At 40.9% G+C, this 17,881-nt stretch overlaps 1 protein-coding gene across 1 annotated transcript in view; it reads left to right on the top strand.

The window, feature by feature from the left end:
- Positions 1-15,730, top strand: part of OGFOD3 (2-oxoglutarate and iron dependent oxygenase domain containing 3) — a 34,438-nt gene extending 18,708 nt beyond the window's left edge. Inside the window, exons 8-9 of the mRNA XM_058852095.1 lie at positions 4,674-4,797; positions 14,401-15,730. Coding sequence (XP_058708078.1) covers positions 4,674-4,797; positions 14,401-14,537 — 261 coding nt within the window. The 3' untranslated portion in view covers positions 14,538-15,730. The remainder of the gene's footprint in view (positions 1-4,673; positions 4,798-14,400) is intronic.
- Positions 15,731-17,881: the final 2,151 nt, after the last annotated feature.

Below are 17,881 nucleotides of genomic sequence, written 5' to 3'. Positions count from 1 at the left end.
GGAAACTGGTGATTCTGGTTGTGTGAGGTGCAGTGAATTCATCGGTTCCTTACAGTTTTCTCTCAGTTTCAGAATCAGATTTGACTGCCACAAGGGTGGGGAAAGCAGTATATTTCAACAGCTGATGCTTATTTTCTCCACTCTTTTATTTCAGCCTCCAAAAAGCCTATTTTAGAATTTCAGACTGATTTATTACTATAATGAGATTTGTGTCTGCACAAGCCCTGCTTGCCAGTATTCTCTTTATTCTTTCTGAATGTGTTTTGCATTGGGAAATGAATAAGGTAACCTCTCAATTAAGTGTTTCCACCTAAGTATCTCCTGTAATGTACAAGTTATTTTGTCATTTACATGCAAATAAGTTTACATGAAGTGAATTTGTAGAAGCTGCTTTTCTGTCCTGTCATCCTGAGAGTGCCTGAACATGATGGACAGCAAGCTAAATGTTTTCCTGGTTTTATCCTTCTCTTTTGTTCATGTTTTATTTATCTTGCAGCCTGTCTGTTCAGGGAGCAGATACATCAATTGATTTGCCTTGGCTTTTTCTAACCCATCTCCAGCTTCAAAAAACCAAAACAAGGAGGAAAAGTGCTCTCTTAGACTTGGAATGCAGAATGTAGACCCTAGTAGTGTCTATACTGAATAATTGGGTTGTCTGATTTATGACACTGCTTGGAGTCAGTGATCTTGGAGATCTTTGACACAACCTAAGTAATTTTGAGTCTGTGAAGAGAATTCTCCCAGTTGGGGCAGTTACCAAACACCTTGTTGATAATCATAAGTAGTCTGAGCAGAGACTAAATAGGATGAAGGTGTGCAGCTTCCCAGGTTGCCTTCAGTGCAGTCAGCCCGGCTTAGATTTCACTTCCTCCAGCAAACTTTTCCACTTCCAGACTGCAGTTGAAAGCAAGAAAAAAACCCAGAAACATTTCTATTGATCTGAGGTAAGAAGTTCTTCCCAGAAAAGAGCAGTAGAGTTCTTATGTGGCCTCCAAAGCAAGTGTGAATACTGGGAAGTTGAAGAAAGATCAATAAAACTTCACAGTTTGTTGGATGCTTTTGTGTTGGATCATTATTTATGCTTTCCCCTTGGAACAGAACAAGTTACTTTAGGTATTTCTGCATCATTTAACAGTGAAGGTTATTCCTAGAAGACCTCATGATTTTTTCCTTGCCTCTTTCCAGAAGAAAGGTAAAATGAAGGCTTAACAAAAAGAGGTCATTATATTTATTTTCTGTTTCAGAGTGATGTTAAAAAGATGTCACTTCTTGGAACATATGGAAACCCCTCTTGCCTTTTTCCTGATGTTGCTGAGTCTACCTCAGTTATATTTCTCAACCTGAATCTTCCTGAAGACTTTTGACAGCATAAAGGAGTAGTACAGATTTATTGTGTCTGAGGCTTTGTTTTTTTTTCCCCCTAAAATTTACTTGGTTTGTAGTTACATAGGAATGGAAACCCTGAAATCACCCGAATGACTCATTTAATCTTGTTGAATTTACAAGCATCTAAATCAAATGAAGTGAGTGTTTTAAGATGTGGAGTTTCATCTTGGATGGAATTTGTTTGGAATTGAGGCTTCCAAATGTCAAATACCTGATGGTATTTATAATGGAGTTGCTGTTGCTCACTTCATGCTGTCAGTGCTGCAGTCTTACCACATTCTCTGGTAGAAGCAGTGTGGGACTTGTTGATTTGTGCAGTCCCCTGCCTGGGCATGGATCCTCTCATCCTTCACAGAATTGTCAAGCTCTGCCATAAGATGGTTTTGGGTTAGTTTTCCTTGAATTTCTTCTATCAGAGCTAGTCCAGCACTTCAGTGCACGTTTTCCTGAAATTGGTTGGGTTTTTTTTAGCTTAAACATGTCCATGATCAGTTTATAGCTATTTTTGTTCCTCCTCCCAGTGCTACATTCTCCCACCCCCACGTATTTATAGGTAGGAATCAAATCCCTTTTCAGCTTTTATTTCTCTGAGCTGAAGAAGCTGAACATTTCCCACCTGCAGTGTGCTCTCCATCTCCCCAACCCTCCCCTGTACCTGCAGCCCTGAGTCTGTCACTGAGAGCAGCTGCTGTCCCTTCCAGCAGACTTCTCACTCTTCTTTTCTTCCCCTAAATGTAATAAAACACATCAAAGGACCCCATTTCTGCCCTGGGACAGCATCATCTCTGAAAATTGAAGTGGTTGATTCTCATTTCTGCTCAAAGCCATCACCTCAGCTCACCTACAGCCCCTTGCAATTCAGGAATGTGCTCTTTGCTCTTGCACTGTCTGCTAAATAGGCACTGCCAATAAATAGGACACTGGAAGTAGCTATCAAGGTTACTCTGGTGGTTATCTACACAGAATGAGGTGAAGGCTTGCAGGTAAGAGAAGTTTTGACTCTTTCTTCATGCTAGAGCAATGCTGATTGCAAAGTGAATTTTCTTCTGCCCTGGAAAGCAGAGGATGCTGTCCTGAATATCCTCAGTAACTACAGACCTCTTGCATGGTCTTACATCTGTTTAGTTGCATAGAAATGTGTCCCTAAAAAAAACTCACAGCAAAATGGGGCTGGCAGATAGTTCTATTTATAATAATAGCCTTTAAAGAAGTATCATATAAACATCATTATGAGCATCTACCATTAAATATTATCTGTGTTTGACTTTTTGGATAAGGAGTGTTCAAAAAGAGCACACTAACTGTATGACATAGCAAGCTGAATGGAAATATCAGCATTTTTTCTCTTGAGTTGTTTACAAGGAGGTGTAGAAATTTGATTTGCAGCTGTGTGGCTTTCAATGACAGCTTTTCTCACGTAGTGTGATCTTTTGGTTCAATTATGAATCTGTCTGGTATTGGAAATCATTACCAGGGTAACAAATAAATTTGATATACATGGGGGGATTTCTAGCATTTTAAATAACTGAGTATAATTCAGTGCCTGCTTTCCATAGTGTTGCATTTCTCAGGCCTGTCTGCTTCTGAGAGTGAGTAATGAATTAAGGGCAGGAAGGGAAAAGCCATTTTCTTCATTCCCCAGGTTAGTAATCTGTAGAAATCAGGTGTGTTTGGTTTGGCTAAGATGGTTGGTAGTCAGCTCTTAGAAGTTTAGAATTGGTAAAGCCACCTTGGAGAGGAGAGAGAGTGCACTGAGGAGCAAAGATTGCAGCTCCACTGAGGAGTTGATAAAAACAATTCTAATGCATTAAATGTGCAAGTAAGAGATGTATGAACTTCTCCACTGGCTGGAGACTTGCTTAAATCGATTGGAAGTTTTTATTACCAAGTCAGTGAAGTGGAAAATAGCTTTGCAAAGCTGATTTGCATGAGAAGGGGCTGTAGAGTGGCTGGTTTGAGGTGCTGCACCACCACTTGCTCATTAATTCCTATTTATTGCCTTGTACAGCTACCAGGGCTTGGGAATTTATCAGGAGATGGGGATCACTGTAACATTTCTCTCATTTTTTGTGATTCACACCATGTAGGGCAGCATATCACCAGATTTGGCTTTTTTCCTTTAAGCCCTTATGGTCAAAATAATAACATGAGTATGAATGGAAATGTCTTCCTATTCCATCTGCTGTTATGTTCTCTCTGCTCCTGCCCTTACAGAAAAATGTGTACAACTGCTCCTGAGCCAAAATCTAACTGGCACTAATGAGCATAACTTGAGACATGACTGAAAATATTTAGAAAACTTCTAAGTTTGGAAGTAGCACTTACCTCTAACAGTCACCAGGTCAGTCAAAACACTCTGTAAATTCTGTGTATTTATACAGTACTACTGTGCTGCACATTTCACTGTTTGACAGTGCAATGCTGAACTTTTGAGTTGTGATACACAAAGAAATTGGAGAGCACAGACATTGATTTCAAGTATTTTTTAAATTGCTGGTGACAGGTAGATATGAAAGGAAATATTTCCAGGATCAGCTAAACTCAGTGTTAAATATTTAGATAGCTTCACTCTGAGCATTAGTATGGAATATTTATTTTCTCCTACTTCAAGCATACATATCTACCAAAAATAATGCTTTAAAAGGAAGGAAAAAATCACCTTGTTAGACTTAAAAGTGGGGTGTTTGGTCTGTAGACTGAGAAGAAGCAGAGACTTCCAACGTTCATTTTGAAAGGTTTTAAATAAAACCTGTATGGAAAAGAATAGAAGCTCCTCCAGAAAATATATATTTACTTGGAAATTCTGATTTACTGTTACCATGAATCTCCTGTGTGGCAGCTGGTGAAAGAACAGAAGTGAGGTATAATGGGTGGAAATGATTAGTCAAGGGCTGTTCTTCTGCTTATTAACCTCCTGGTGAAATTTTATCTTGCAGTGGTATAAATCCTGTCTTTTTGATGCAATGCACTTCTGAGACTCCATTGTTTTTTGCTCTTGGATGATAGAAATCAATAGCAACACTTGTTTAATTATGGAAACCGTAACAATGGAAATAATAAACATGACATGCTAGTCTTGTAGTGAGTGTGTAAACACAGGAGAATAGACTAATAAACATGGATAATTCCTAGAAAATGCTGTTCTTGGTTTTCAAAGACCCCTTTATTAAATACACGAAAAACTGAAGATTAGAAAAACCCACCAGATCCATTTGCTCATTAGCTGTATTCTGCAGTGATAAGATAAAGAATTTGGTAAATTTTGATAATTTTGGTTTTCCTCACAGGTGACTTATGGCTCTTTTGACTACACTTCCCTGCTCTACCTCTCTGACTACTCTGAAGACTTCGGGGGTGGACGGTTCGTGTTCATGGATGCAGATTCCAACAAGACAGTGGAGCCCCGAGCAGGTACAAGCCCAGGTTGGCTGCAGGGAGCTGGGCAGGTTCTGCCATTTCTTGGTGGTGTGGGACTGTGTTTTGTATCAGGAATAATGTGGGGTAGTGTACCATTCTGTGCTCAGATTGATGACATCAAAAATAAAGATGAAAACAGGTTAAAATACAGCCACAGTTTGTAATTTCTGGTGTTAAGCCACAATAAGTGACTTCCTTGAAAGCTGTAGGGCTTAGAGGAAGTGGCCTGTACTGTGCAGCAAAAGCAGAGCTGTCACTGCTGCAAATCCAAATTAAAGCAATTCATTTTAGACTGGCCTGAAATTCCTTTGCTGCTCAAGGTGGGGCTTAATACCCTGGAATGGCTGAGGGCTGGGTGTGAAGGTGATTGATTGCCACAGCTCTGCTGAGCAGCTGGAGCATGATGGACTGGGATTTCTTGGATATAAATCCATCCCTGCTTCCTGGAGGTCTGACAGGGATGAACCTTCTGGTGGCTGTCAGTTATAATTAAAGAAAAAACCTTTAAGGCTGGTTTGAGATTTTTCTAATATGTGGATAATTTGAAACTAGAATTACTCTGGGGCTGCCTAGAGAGGAGCTCAGCCTCAACTCATCTGTCTGGCAGGTGAGTGCTGAGCTTCCAGCAGTGTTACCTTTCATAATACAAGATCAGCCACACCGCTGCAGGAAAAAAATAAAGGACAACTTTATATTCCTGCTGTGTTCTGTCTTTTTTTTCCAAGACAGAAAAGATGGAAAGTTACTCATTAAAGAGCCTCAGTAATTGTCTGCTGACAGTTGTTACCCCAGGCAGAACCGACTTCAGAATATTGCTGCCTGCAAATTGGGATGGGTGATGTTTGACTTATGCATCACAGGGATTCACTCAGCTGCAGTGATGCTGGTTTAGATAAACTCTGAGATTACCTGCATTCTGGGTTTGCTATCAACATTTGTATGTTTGATTATTTTGTCTTTTATGATTGGAAGTAAACCGTAAACCGAAAGCTTCATCTTTTCCAAAATGCTGCTGCCAGTATTTTGAAGGAAACACATTGAATTATTTTGTTTCCAGATGCAATTCTAAGATTACCAGATCTTTATAGCTGTAGAAATCAGAGCTGAATTCTAGGTATGTGAGGAGAGCTGTCTCCTCAGTGCAGGGGCACTCAGCCTAGCTGCAGAGTGCAGCGTGCCCCTGACTTAAATTCCAAAAGTCTGTAACTGTGAAATTGCTTCCATTCAGCCCCATCTATTCATTGTCAGGTTTTCTCCTGCAGGGTCTTTGATCTTGATGTCGTTTTGGGGGAAGAAGGGGAAGCTGATGAAATACAGAATTTTCTTTTTGGCTGTTCCCTTTGCCAGGGGTTTGTATGGGCAGTGTGTGCCACAGGACTCCCTTCTGAAACAAAACAATGCACAGCTCCTAAGGAATAGCACAAATGTCCTTCATGGGTACAAGAGAAGATGAATTACACTTCTCTAACACATCTCTGCATTGCCACAGTTGTCAGGGGTCCTGTGCTTGTGTCACAATCACCACTGACATCCTGTGAGCAAAGGGGAAAATCTTTAGAGGTGAAGCACAATGTGAAGGCATTTGCACTTATTTTTCCTCTTGCTGATAAAATGTGTTTTGTGAAGGATTGACCCCAGGCTGTTTTCTGTTGCTGGTACAAGTTGATGTATTTTTCATGTTGCTATTGTTCCTCTGCAGTGTTTTTTCTCTCCTTCTGTCTTTTTGGCTTTTGTTTGTTTTGTTTCGTTTTATGCTCTTTTGATCCTGTGTGCTTCTCTTGTCACTCTGATTCAACTTTTAAAACCACATGTTGATGAACTTCTCATTTAGGAGCTCCAGGCTTTTTTAGAGATGACTGTCATAATCTCTGGTTCAGTTTTCATGCTTGACAACTAATTTACTTTTCTGTATTGCTAATGCCACTGCTGTCCTAAAACCTTGTCTCACACTTAGCCTGCATTTTTGGGGACCTGATACTGTGTGCCAAAATGAGCAGGTTTCTTTTCCTGTGAGCAGCAGTTTGTTCAAGTGTGGGTGGAGAGCAGAAAGGCTTTGTTAGTGATGCAGCAGAGCAGAAAAGCTCTGGGAAATACAAGAAAAAGCAATGAAACCATTGTGGGATGTGTTTGAAAGCGCTGCCTGAGCAAGTCCCACTCCTGCTGCAGAAGCATTTGCAGCACTTCACTGGTGAGGATCGGTGTCAGCCAGGCACCTGGGGACAGGGAGAACTGTTCTGCTGGGAGTGGAGCCTAAATTAAAATGATTTTCATTTCCCTCCGTTTATATCACTTGCAGATTACCTAAGAAGTCTCTAAGTCCTGACTCACACAGTTGACTGAATGACTCTCTAATTTGTAGGATGATCTTTAACATCCCCTAGTTTGGTTGTTGGCAAACACTAGCTTTAAGGAGGAATTATAATTTATTAACGTTGAGGCTCTTGAGGTTATTTTTTTTAACAGAAATTAACAAGTCAGCACCAGTTCAAGTGTACAGACCTTTGGCTAATTCATAACCAGATGTGGCTTGAAGGAACACATCTTTCTTGTGCTCTCATGGGCTTCAGAAATGAATATGTGTCTTTTGACTTCAGTCAGGACCTCTCTCTGCCACAAGAAACTCACTGTACCATGAGGAAGAAAATTCTTAGTGCCAAGAGAAACACGACTTTGAGAAGAAAACATTTTTTTTTTTTTGTGACAAACAGATTTAAACTAGTATCTGTTCCTTTTAAATAGATATGGAAATTCTGTTTCCAAAATTGTCATACAGGGATTTTTTTCCACCCCTTGCACCAGAGTTGGCTCTGTTTGAGAGACTGTAAGAAACAGCAGCCTTTTGAATGAGGTCCTTCAAAACAAAGCCCTTTCAATATTAACTCTGTTAATATTAACTGTTTCAATATTAACTCTTTTTGCTGGTCAGAGATATGTTTTGGTAATCTGCAAGACATACAGGAGGAATAAGAAAAAATGGCAAACATCAAGGCTTTCCTTTTTCAGTCACAAAATTGGTATACTTTCTGCTGCTGCTAAACTTGTTAGTGTTAAAAATTTCATATTTGAAAATGTCATGTTTAGAATTTCATCATTTTGCAGAGTCCTGTGTGAGTTTAGGGTCTGGCAATATTAGGCAGGTCACAGACTTCACTTGATCATTAAGTGTAGATGAAACTGCTGTTGGAATGAAATCCCAGTACTGGTACTGTGTTTATTTGCATGTGCATTTCTTGGTTTGAAGGTCAGCTTTGCTGCACCTATTTTCAACTTACAAGGGAATTTGTTCTTTATACAAGTAATTTATTATACAAAGGCAGAAGGAAAGGTCACAATCATTTCTGTGTTTGTGGAAGAAACTAATCTGTGGGGAAAAATGAATTCTGTGCATTGGAGAGTGAAATGTGACTCTAATCTCAAACTTAGTGTGTTCTCACAGCTGTCAGAAATGTGTGTTTCTGGAAGTGTGAAATATTTGATTTGAGTGTCTAAGATATTTGGGAATTTCCCCCCATACAGACAGTCTCATCTGTCTCTGTATTCAATCCACATCCTCCAGATTCAGTCTAGGTCGTGATAATCTGCCAATCCTCGCTTTTTAGTTTTCTGCCAATCAATAAAAACCTGGAGCACATCTTGAAGTTAAATCAGTATCAGTTGAAAGCTGAGAATAATTTTAAATAATTTTTAAAAAGTCCACAGAAGTAGCTGTCAGTCCTGGTGAGGAATGGGAGCCAGCATTAGCAGCTGCAGTAAGCACCAGCCATGCAAAGGAGAGCAATTCTTACTGATTTGCAATACTCATCACAAACTGTGCCAGGGACTGGTGAGGTGATTGCAAAGAGAAGTGGTAGGAAAAGGAGGATCTGTTGCAGTTGTGTCAACAAGACAGAAAATAGCTCCTTATTTCTCAATAGAACTTGCTTTTGGTTTTGTTATCTGTGGAATAATAACTGTCTTCCAGGAAGGTTTTGTGTTCTGATGGTGTTTGATGCCAGGTTAACCATGACATAAATGAAACACTATTTTAACTGGGCCCATAAAGCAATAGGTACCTGGGAGTGCACCTAAGGTGGGGTTTGTGGGAGTGACTTCTGATAAATCCACTGCCTGGAGCACTGAAAGGATTGAGGAGTGCTGGGGGAAGAGTTGTCCTGTGTTAGTGCTGCACAGAGGGTTGTGAAGCACTGCCAGTATTCAGAATTGGCCTCTCAGGCTTTTCCCCTGCCATGAAAACTTGGTTATAAATGACCACATGTAGCACGTCCTGTTTGTGCCTTTATTAATGCACGTGCAGGCCAAGAGTTCTTGAATTTGAGTTGATGCTGGTCAAGAAAATATGCAGCAAAGCTGAAGGCAGAAAGTAGTGGAAAATCAGATTCAAAAAGCTACTTCATGAAATTCAGGTAATGTAACAGATGAAATAAAACAAAATACCAAAGTAACTGCAGGATCAGCTGTGTCAGTGAGTGGTTCAGTAGTGAGAGTTCATTTCGTGGTTCCTAAGCTCTGTGTGAATATCACAAGCCACAGATGCTCTGCTGAAGCCTCTTTAAGGACCATTTTTGGAATAACTGAGCAGCAGAGATTACCTTTGTGCTTATGCTTCAGTGATTTACTAAATATAAGGATGAGTTCCTTCTTACCACAGGTCCAAAACCCAGAACTTGGGCATCCATGTGATTTGACCACAGCTCTGCTGGACATGCCACATTTGGCAAGGTCAGGAAAAGTCAGACAGATGATCCTGAGGTTGTTTTAATGTGGTTGAAGTTGCAACACTTTGTTCTTAGTGAGAACTTTTTGTAGGAGTCAAGTTCTGGTGCAGCTCTGACAGGGAGAGCTGAGCAGAGCTGGCAGCACTGGCTGGGTGAGGCTCAACCCTGAAGGGGAGAACTGCAGAGCAGGGGTGATATCCCTGTCCTCTTGAGATGGATCCAAAAGGCCTTGGGGAGACTCATAATTCATTTGGAGAGAGAAAATATACATCTTTCACTTCTAAACACTCCCCAGAGTTGTCACACCTTTAGACAGAGTGGAAACTTCTGTGATTTCAAGCAACCAGGTGTGCTGGTAGGAGAGAAGCAGGCAGGGATTCTAAAAATCTAGCAGTTGGTATCTGAAAATGTTCATGTACTTTTTACATGTAGGAAATAAATAAGTTCATTAATTTTCTTTAAAAATTGTAATTTGGAAAATTTCCAGGCCTTTCTGAATTTAAAGTAGAAGCAACTACTTTTTTGAGAGTATTGTTAACACTACAAATTACAAACTGGCTGTGGGAGACTTCACTATGTGAACCAGTGATTTTATTTATAACAGCAAGAAATTGCTGTCTAGTAACTAAATATGGTACAAGTCTGTAACTAGGATTTGATACCCATTGCATGTAGATTTTTGTTTGGGGTTTTATTTTTAGGTTGTAGGGTTTTTTATTCTTCAGTGCTTGATATAAATGTAGCAAAATGGTTCAGAGAAGTTTGTGCCCTCTCTTCTGGGGTGCTCTCTTCACTCCAGATCAGGGCACTTGTAGACATTGTCAGTCCAGGTTCCTTTTGTGGGATTTGCTTAAATTCTCCCAGTTCAATATTTTTAAATAAGTAATTGAATTAGTTAAATAAATTTTATTGTGTGCTTGCAGAAAACATTATTATCAGTTTATTTGCCTAATGATATGATGAGTTTTCTCAGATACTCTACATGAGAATAAATTGGTGATTAATTCTCAATAGATGATGAGGATGAGAACGCAACTGAAGTGCATTTTCCCTGGCAGTGCTTCTGTCTGGCTGTCATTCAGCAGATGAGATGCAGTTTTTCCTTCTTTCCTGAGGAACATTTAGAGCTGATAAATGTGAGGCAGGCAGTGGAAGCTGTCAGTGCATGAGATGAAAGATGCTGAATAGATCTGTGGTGCCAAATAAACTGTTCCTGCTTCTCTTTAACCAGACAGAGGAGCTACTTCTGTTCCTCCTGAGCAGCATTTCAGTCTTCCCAGTGCCCCCAGCCTGTTGCCAGGGACAGTGGATGGTGGTGAGGCCCTTTCCATTCCCCCAGCCCTGCTTTGCATCCCTTCCCTTCCCTGGCCCCTGCCCTTCCCTGGTGCCCAGGGAGGAGAGAGGGTGCAGTTACCATTCCCTTCCTTGACTGAATGATGGTCAAGACAATCTAACACATCATTTGCTTCTTCTCCTTGAGGTTCTCATGACCCAAGGAGCCTACAAGGAAATTTGGCAGTGAATTAAACTAGAAGAGCCAGAAGGGTGCTGCAAAGAAGGCAGAAGGGGAAAAGTACCATGTGAAGGATGGGAGCATGATGGGGCTTAGAGTCCAGTGGCAAAACAGGCAAGCTGCAAATATAAATGTTTACCAAAGCTGATTTGATGTGGATGGACTGTTTTGTTTCTAATCAGAATAACTGGGGTTGGAAAGGACTTCTGAACATCATCTACTCCTTGTCCCCCATACAAAAATCAAGCACAGGAGAGACAGGAGTAGCAAAATCATGTCTGAGACATCCCTGGGAAACATCTGAATGCTGCACTCACTTGTGGCAATGATGTGGCCCTTGCAGCCTGGTAGGATTCAGGAGCTGGATGTAATTTAGGAATTGGCCTTGATTTGAGAAAGGGAATTTGACCAGGTAACGTCTCAAGTGCTCTTCCAACCTGTTATGTAATGTATGTGTAATATTAGAGATATAATAATCATGTTACATTTTTTCTTATGAGCATTGTGGTCTGTTAATTTTTTGTGGTTCTCAAAATCACATCATACATTCCCCACATTCTGTTATAATTTAAGCTGCTGTGTTCTACTAATTTTCCTCTTGTCAGAGTAAGAACAAGAGAAGATAAATTTTTTATAATGCTTGAAAATCAGAGTATGTGTTAACTGCAAAGTGTTATAATGATGCTTACTGATAAATTTTCACAGAAACCTTGTTAGAATAGGTCAGTACTACTTTCATTTCCTTTAGACAAGGAAATAAGTGACAGAAAGTGGTTTTGTTGAGGTCACAGTTACATGTTAGGGGTGCAGATGTCACTGAAAATTGTTTCCTTTGTGTTTCCCTCCAGTCTGTATTGCCTCTCAGCACAGAGGTTAGGTGGCAAATTGAAGGCAGCTTGTTGATGGAAGTGAACCTATTCAGCAGGGATAACATTTCCTGAGAGCAAGCCTTTTGGGAATAGTGACTTTTCCTGTGACAGAGCTCTGAGTACATCTAGAAAGAATTCACTGCTAAGAGGTGGTTCTGAATTAAACCTGGAAAGGCAAAAGCAGGGAAAAACAAAGGCTTGGATTTAATACAGTTACTCCTCCACTGGCTTTGTTTGAGTAATTAAATGCTACACAATTGCTGCATAGTGAAATGTCAGTTGCTTTTGCTGCTTGTTAATATTACTCCTTAAAATACCAAAGTTGCTTCATCTAAATTGGGGTCACATAAAATGTGTAGCAGTGGATCTTGTGACTGGCACTTGCACGTCTTCTAAAATGATTCCTGTGGTTCAGTGCAGAAATGGGTTCTCAAAAAGTCAGGGGAAGTGGTTACCTCTGATACAATTAAAATCTTCCTTTCTGTAAGAGGTTGTTAGGAGTTCCCTGGCCTTGGTCATTGCCAGTGACCATCATCTGGATAAGGATATTGCCATATAGCCCTTGAAGGTTTGGTCAGATGGGATGGGAATTAATATTCTTTACCCCCTTTTTGAATATCTATACTGATAAAAATAACATACCATGGAAAGAGTGTGCTTTTGCTTCAAAAATTTTGTAAAGGAAGTAAGTTTAAAAGAAATCCTTCCCAAGTGAGGAAGAAGCTGCTTTGAAAACTGACTATAGCCTTGTTCAGTTACCCAGAGACCCCAGCTGATGTATATGGGAACAGATTGATACCATATATATGAAGACATATTTATTAAAGAAAGAACTTAAAAGACATTCAGTATAGCCAAAAAGAAAATCAATTTAACAGGCTTAAACAACGCACTGAGCCTTGTCTAGCACTGGATTACTGCTACTTCTAGTCAGAGATCAAACAAAACAGCTTGAAAGTCAGTTTAAGGCAAAGCTTTGGGTGAGCAGGTGAGGGACCAATAATAATGTACTTTAATGCACTTGAAATATGGGGTTTTTAAAAGGGGAAAAAAAGAATAATGACACAGGGATTTTGTATGGAATCCTTAAGGGCAGCACTGGTAGGACAGGAGCATGTAGCCTTCATTTAGCCTTTCATCCAGAAAAGCAGGACACTGAGGTGGGAATGAGCTGTGCATACAAATGGATCTCTTCTTTACATGTGTATGACTTCAGCCTTTATTGAGGTGCAGCCACAGGCACAGAAGGGGATGAAATTGTTACAGAAGACACTGAACTGCACGAGGATTAGGTGTGAGCTGCAAGTGAGCATGAAAGGGACTCAGGGATTAGTGGGTAAACCCAGCCCCATAAAGCCAGTCTAGTTTTGTGCAAACCCCCCATGTGTGCTGCTGAGGAGGGTGCAAGCAAAGGAACTTCTGGATCTTTGGGGTCCCTTTTAGAAGAGGAACCCAGTGATGTGCCTGGTGCCCGTTTTGGCTGTGAGGTGGGGTAAGGGTTGGAATAGTTCCTGTTGTTGTTGTACAGACTTTAGGTAGGCATCTGCTTTTAAAGAAACTCTAATTTGAGCAGTGGGGGAAAAGCCTGAGTAGAAAAACCACGTGCTGTTGTGGGGAGGGAGCTCTGCAGGTGAGAAACTTTGGCTTCCTCAGGAGAGCTGGAGCAGTCCCACGGAGTCAGTTTGGAGTTAGCTGCTGGATATCAAAGCTGTGCATTCTCAGAACAGGTGAATAAGGTGGCAGTGCAGAGGGCTCCATCGTGCTGCCTCATGCAGTGGGGTGGCAGGGTGCTCAGTCACTGCATTTCCACCTCCCTGGCACCACTGAGCCCAGAGTGCCATGGCCAAGGCTGGGCCAGGAGCAAGCACAGCAGGGAGCACTTGCATCTCTAAAACAACACCCAAGCTGTTTTTGCCACTCTCCATGGCTGGAGAGGCTCTTCCTAAGGAAAGTGAATTTGTACGTGGCTGATAGGGGACTTTGTAACCTGCCTGAGCAGCGAGAGATCAGAGCAGGCACAGAAAGTGATAGCAAACACTTGCTGATAAACACAATGCTGAGAAACTGCCACAGCTGCTTGTAAACCTGCTGGGGTTTTGTCACTGAGGGCTTTTTGCCACCTCTGTGGTGCTTCTTCCTTCTTTGGTCTAAAATTAGAGCCAGGACTAGAAGGGAAGCAGGGAGGAAATCCGTACACTTTGCTGACAGTCACTAGAGTTGCACTTTTTTGTTTTTAATTGAGGCAATTAAGAAGTGGCTTCCATGTTCTCAGCTTCCTCCCTTTGGTGGGATTACACCTCCAGCCTTGTGGCACAGAGGAGTAATGTGTGTTTTAAGGAGTGGAAAGGTGTCAGAGTGCAGTGGGAGCTGGTGGCAGTTTTTGGGCTCTCAGGTCACTGGGGAGCAGCTGGAAGGGAAGCAGACAGGAGCTGAGCTGTGGAGGGAGAGCTGCAGCAGAGTGGCAAACTCCACTCACAGCTTCCAACCTTTGTCTTTGCAGGCCGGGTGTCGTTCTTCACCTCTGGATCAGAGAACCTGCACCGGGTGGAGAAGGTGCAGTGGGGCACTCGCTTTGCCATCACCATCTCCTTCACCTGCGACCCGGAGCACGGCATCGGGGACCCGCTGCTGGGCTGACTCCTGGGCCTGGGATGGAGCTCAGATGGGAGGAGAGAAGCCCTGCAAGAGGAGAGGAGAAAGGGAGATACCACCTCTTGTAACCTCACATGCAATTAGAACTGCCCAGCTGTGGAAACACTTTGTTTTCACATCTCCTTTTCCATAAACATTGCAAACGGTGGCTTAAGAACAATTTTAAAATTGATGCATTCTGGAAATGGTTTGTCTTCATGTACCAAAGGGATGGGCTATGAAGAAAAAAGAATGGACTCCACAAAGAAGAGAAAGTGGGCTCTTCATTTTTTTAATATTTAAAAAAAAAATTCTTCAGTTTGAAAGATACAAACAATCTTTTGGGCCATGCCTTGATCTGACTCCCCAGGCTGCTGTTACCCATTCAATTCTTTAGTTTCTTAGTTATTAATGTGGGGTAGAAAGTCTGACCTAAGTTGATTGAGCCAGGTGAGTGTTGCTCTCTAGAACAAACCTTCTCTTGAGAGGGATGGATTCTCCTGAGTGTGGGATCAGTGGGAAATGCACCTGGGTTTGGCTACTGGGACTTGAACTTTTTTTATATTTAATTATTACTGATTCAATATTCAGGAAGTCTCTCAATAGCTGTTTTTGGACTTCTCTTTTCAAGTTCAGTACAAAGGCTTTTTCTGTTAATGAGGACCACTGGAAGGGACTTCCAAGAAGATATATTTGCATTGTAACAAACACATGCATAATCTTGCCAAATACTTTGGGTTTTTTACTGCAATCAAAGATTTCTGTGGGTCAGGAGGTTAATAAATAAACAGTAGAAAAACCTAATTTTTTTTCTCAATCAAATTCTGAAGTAACCATGTTGATCTGGTTTCTTACCTGGATGTATAATTTCTGTGAAACACTGAAAATCTGGGAATGTGCTTTGATTTTGATTTTTTTTTTATTTTTATGCATACAGTTTGGACTTTATAAGGTACCCTTTTATGGAAATAATAAGTACAGGGGGAATTACACTGAAGATCAATATGAAGAGGAATGATAAGAGGACACTTGGACTTGTGAAGGCTCTCACTGGGCACAGCAGCAAGATTAGTCCTCTGTAATTTCATTTCATTGTTCTGAAACCTGAAAAAGTTTTCCTTGTCTGTACTAACAAGGGAGAATTGTTAAAATGACTGGATACAAGGAAATAATAAAGTCACTTGGGTTCCATATTGAAATACTTGTCTTTAAGCCTGTTTATTCCAAGGAACTTGCATTATACCATGTTTTAAATCCAGGTGGAGGCAGACCAAGATGACCAGCAGCTTTATGGGATTGAACTTGATTCCTTCCATTACCCTGAGATTTAAATTGTAGGGTTTTTCCCCCCAAAGTATGCCAGGAGTCTGAATGTGAATGAACCTGTGTTTGCTGGTTTCCCCTGTCGTGCCAGCTGAGAGTGGCACTAAAAGGAAGCTGCACTTCAGGAGCTGCCCTCTGTCAAATCCTGCTCAACAAGATCAACTCAGACCCTGGGGGAAATCTCAGCTCATCTCTTCTTGGATTTTCATCTTTTGAAGATCCTGTGTCTTGTAATAACTGCTGCCCGTGGTGTATCTCCTGCTGGGAACTGTTCAGAAATAAAATCAAGCTGGTTTTTGTCTTTTGGAGTCCTTAAGCCTCTGTAGTCTGGTCAATATGATGACTAAACCTGTCAGCTGTAATTTGCTGGGAAATTGTGTACTGTACATGGCAGGAGATCTCTTCTTTGGGAAAAAAGCCAAATATTTTATATGTTATATTGCCACTGAGATTCTTCTGTTTAGAGCTTCCATATCCAGACTACTAAAAGCAATGCTTAGATCTTGGGAGAATTTCAGTGGCAAATGAGGAAGTGCAATGTAAAAGTTTCTGGAGGTAGCCCCCAGCAGGAAGCAGTAATTGCAGAATATTCCTGGGGCAGAGTGGAAGTTGAATTCACTGCTTCATAGGAACAAACTTGGATTAATTTATTTTAGGCCACCTAAATACCCTGAATAACTTTTTATTAAGGGTCTCTCCAGATAATGACACATAACTCTGAACTTGAAATACATTAATTCCTGTCCTTTTTGACAGCTGCCTGTTGCTGCTGGGAACTGCAGGGCTCTGATTCTTACAACCCTGAGTACTCCAAGGGCAGGATTTGTTCAAGTAACGTGAATCTGATGCCAAGCTGCTGCAGAGAATGCTCTTAATTGAACAGAGGTGATGACAGAACATGGCTGGATGTGTCCCAGTTGGGTGAGGACTTTTGATAAGAGCTTTTGTACTTAAAACAAAGAAAGGTTGGTGCTTGTGCCCTGTGAATTGGGGCAGAGTCCTGATGTTAAAATTACAGCTTTGCACCTGAAATCAGGCTTGTTACAGGGAGCTGGGGATGCTGGTTTGGATTTGGAAAGGAAATTACTTGGAGGAAATGGAAAGGCTGCTGGTGTGAAAAGTGCCAGGGTAAAATAGAAAATGCAGCAGGAGAGCAAGCCAGATTTGACTCCCTACAGTGAGACTGAGTGGAGCATCCTGAGGACTTCCATGAAGCTGAACTACCTTTAAAACCACATTTCCATTCAGATGTTTTGTGGCATATCAGGAACTTTAGAAAAATTGATGGTTTTTTTGGTCAGATTAGATTTCTAGTGTACACCTACCTTTCACTCCTGTAGCATGCATTGCATTTTAATTTTTTTATCCCCTGTGATTCTAGGAACTCCAGGTGAATTTCTTGGCATTTCTCATGTGTAACATTTTCATTGTGTAAGCAGTTGTGGAATCATTATGGCTTTTAATTCCCTGTAAGTCAGCTGAAGGTTTGGGAAGGTACATTTATATTCCTGAATACGTATCATCCACCTGAAATATTCTGTGCTCCATCTCAATTAATTCAAAGTGCAGAAATGTTTACATGGATACCCTATTTACAAAAAGATTTTAATTTGGATTTATAGCAGAAATTCAGCTTATGTCTTATTTTTAAGGTCAACAGCTGGGTGCTTTAGGAGGCTGTGGCACCTAATAATGTGCATGTTAAAATAAATAAATAAATAAAATAAATAAATAAATAAAATAAAAAAAGCTGAAAAGGCATTGATGATGACTGTGCTGCCAAGGAAATCTGGTTTTGTTTCTTCAGCTGTATTTCTTAGTATTGAATTGCTCCTTCACAGCCTTCCTTTCCCCACTAAATGAAGATGATATTGCTTTATATGCCTGGTGTTCCTTCTCCATCCAGATATCCTCACAGTGTTTTGCAGGGGATTTGGTTCTCTCCAGTCTGCTGATGGGGAGCTCTGTGCAATATTTTTGCCTTGTCTAAATTCTAGGGGTAAACTCAGGAATTGCTGCAGGAGGTC

Source organism: Poecile atricapillus, chromosome 17 (genome assembly GCF_030490865.1).
Source record: "Poecile atricapillus isolate bPoeAtr1 chromosome 17, bPoeAtr1.hap1, whole genome shotgun sequence".
In the NCBI taxonomy this organism is placed as follows: Eukaryota; Metazoa; Chordata; class Aves; order Passeriformes; family Paridae; genus Poecile; species Poecile atricapillus.
This window is presented reverse-complemented; position numbering and strand designations above follow the sequence as displayed.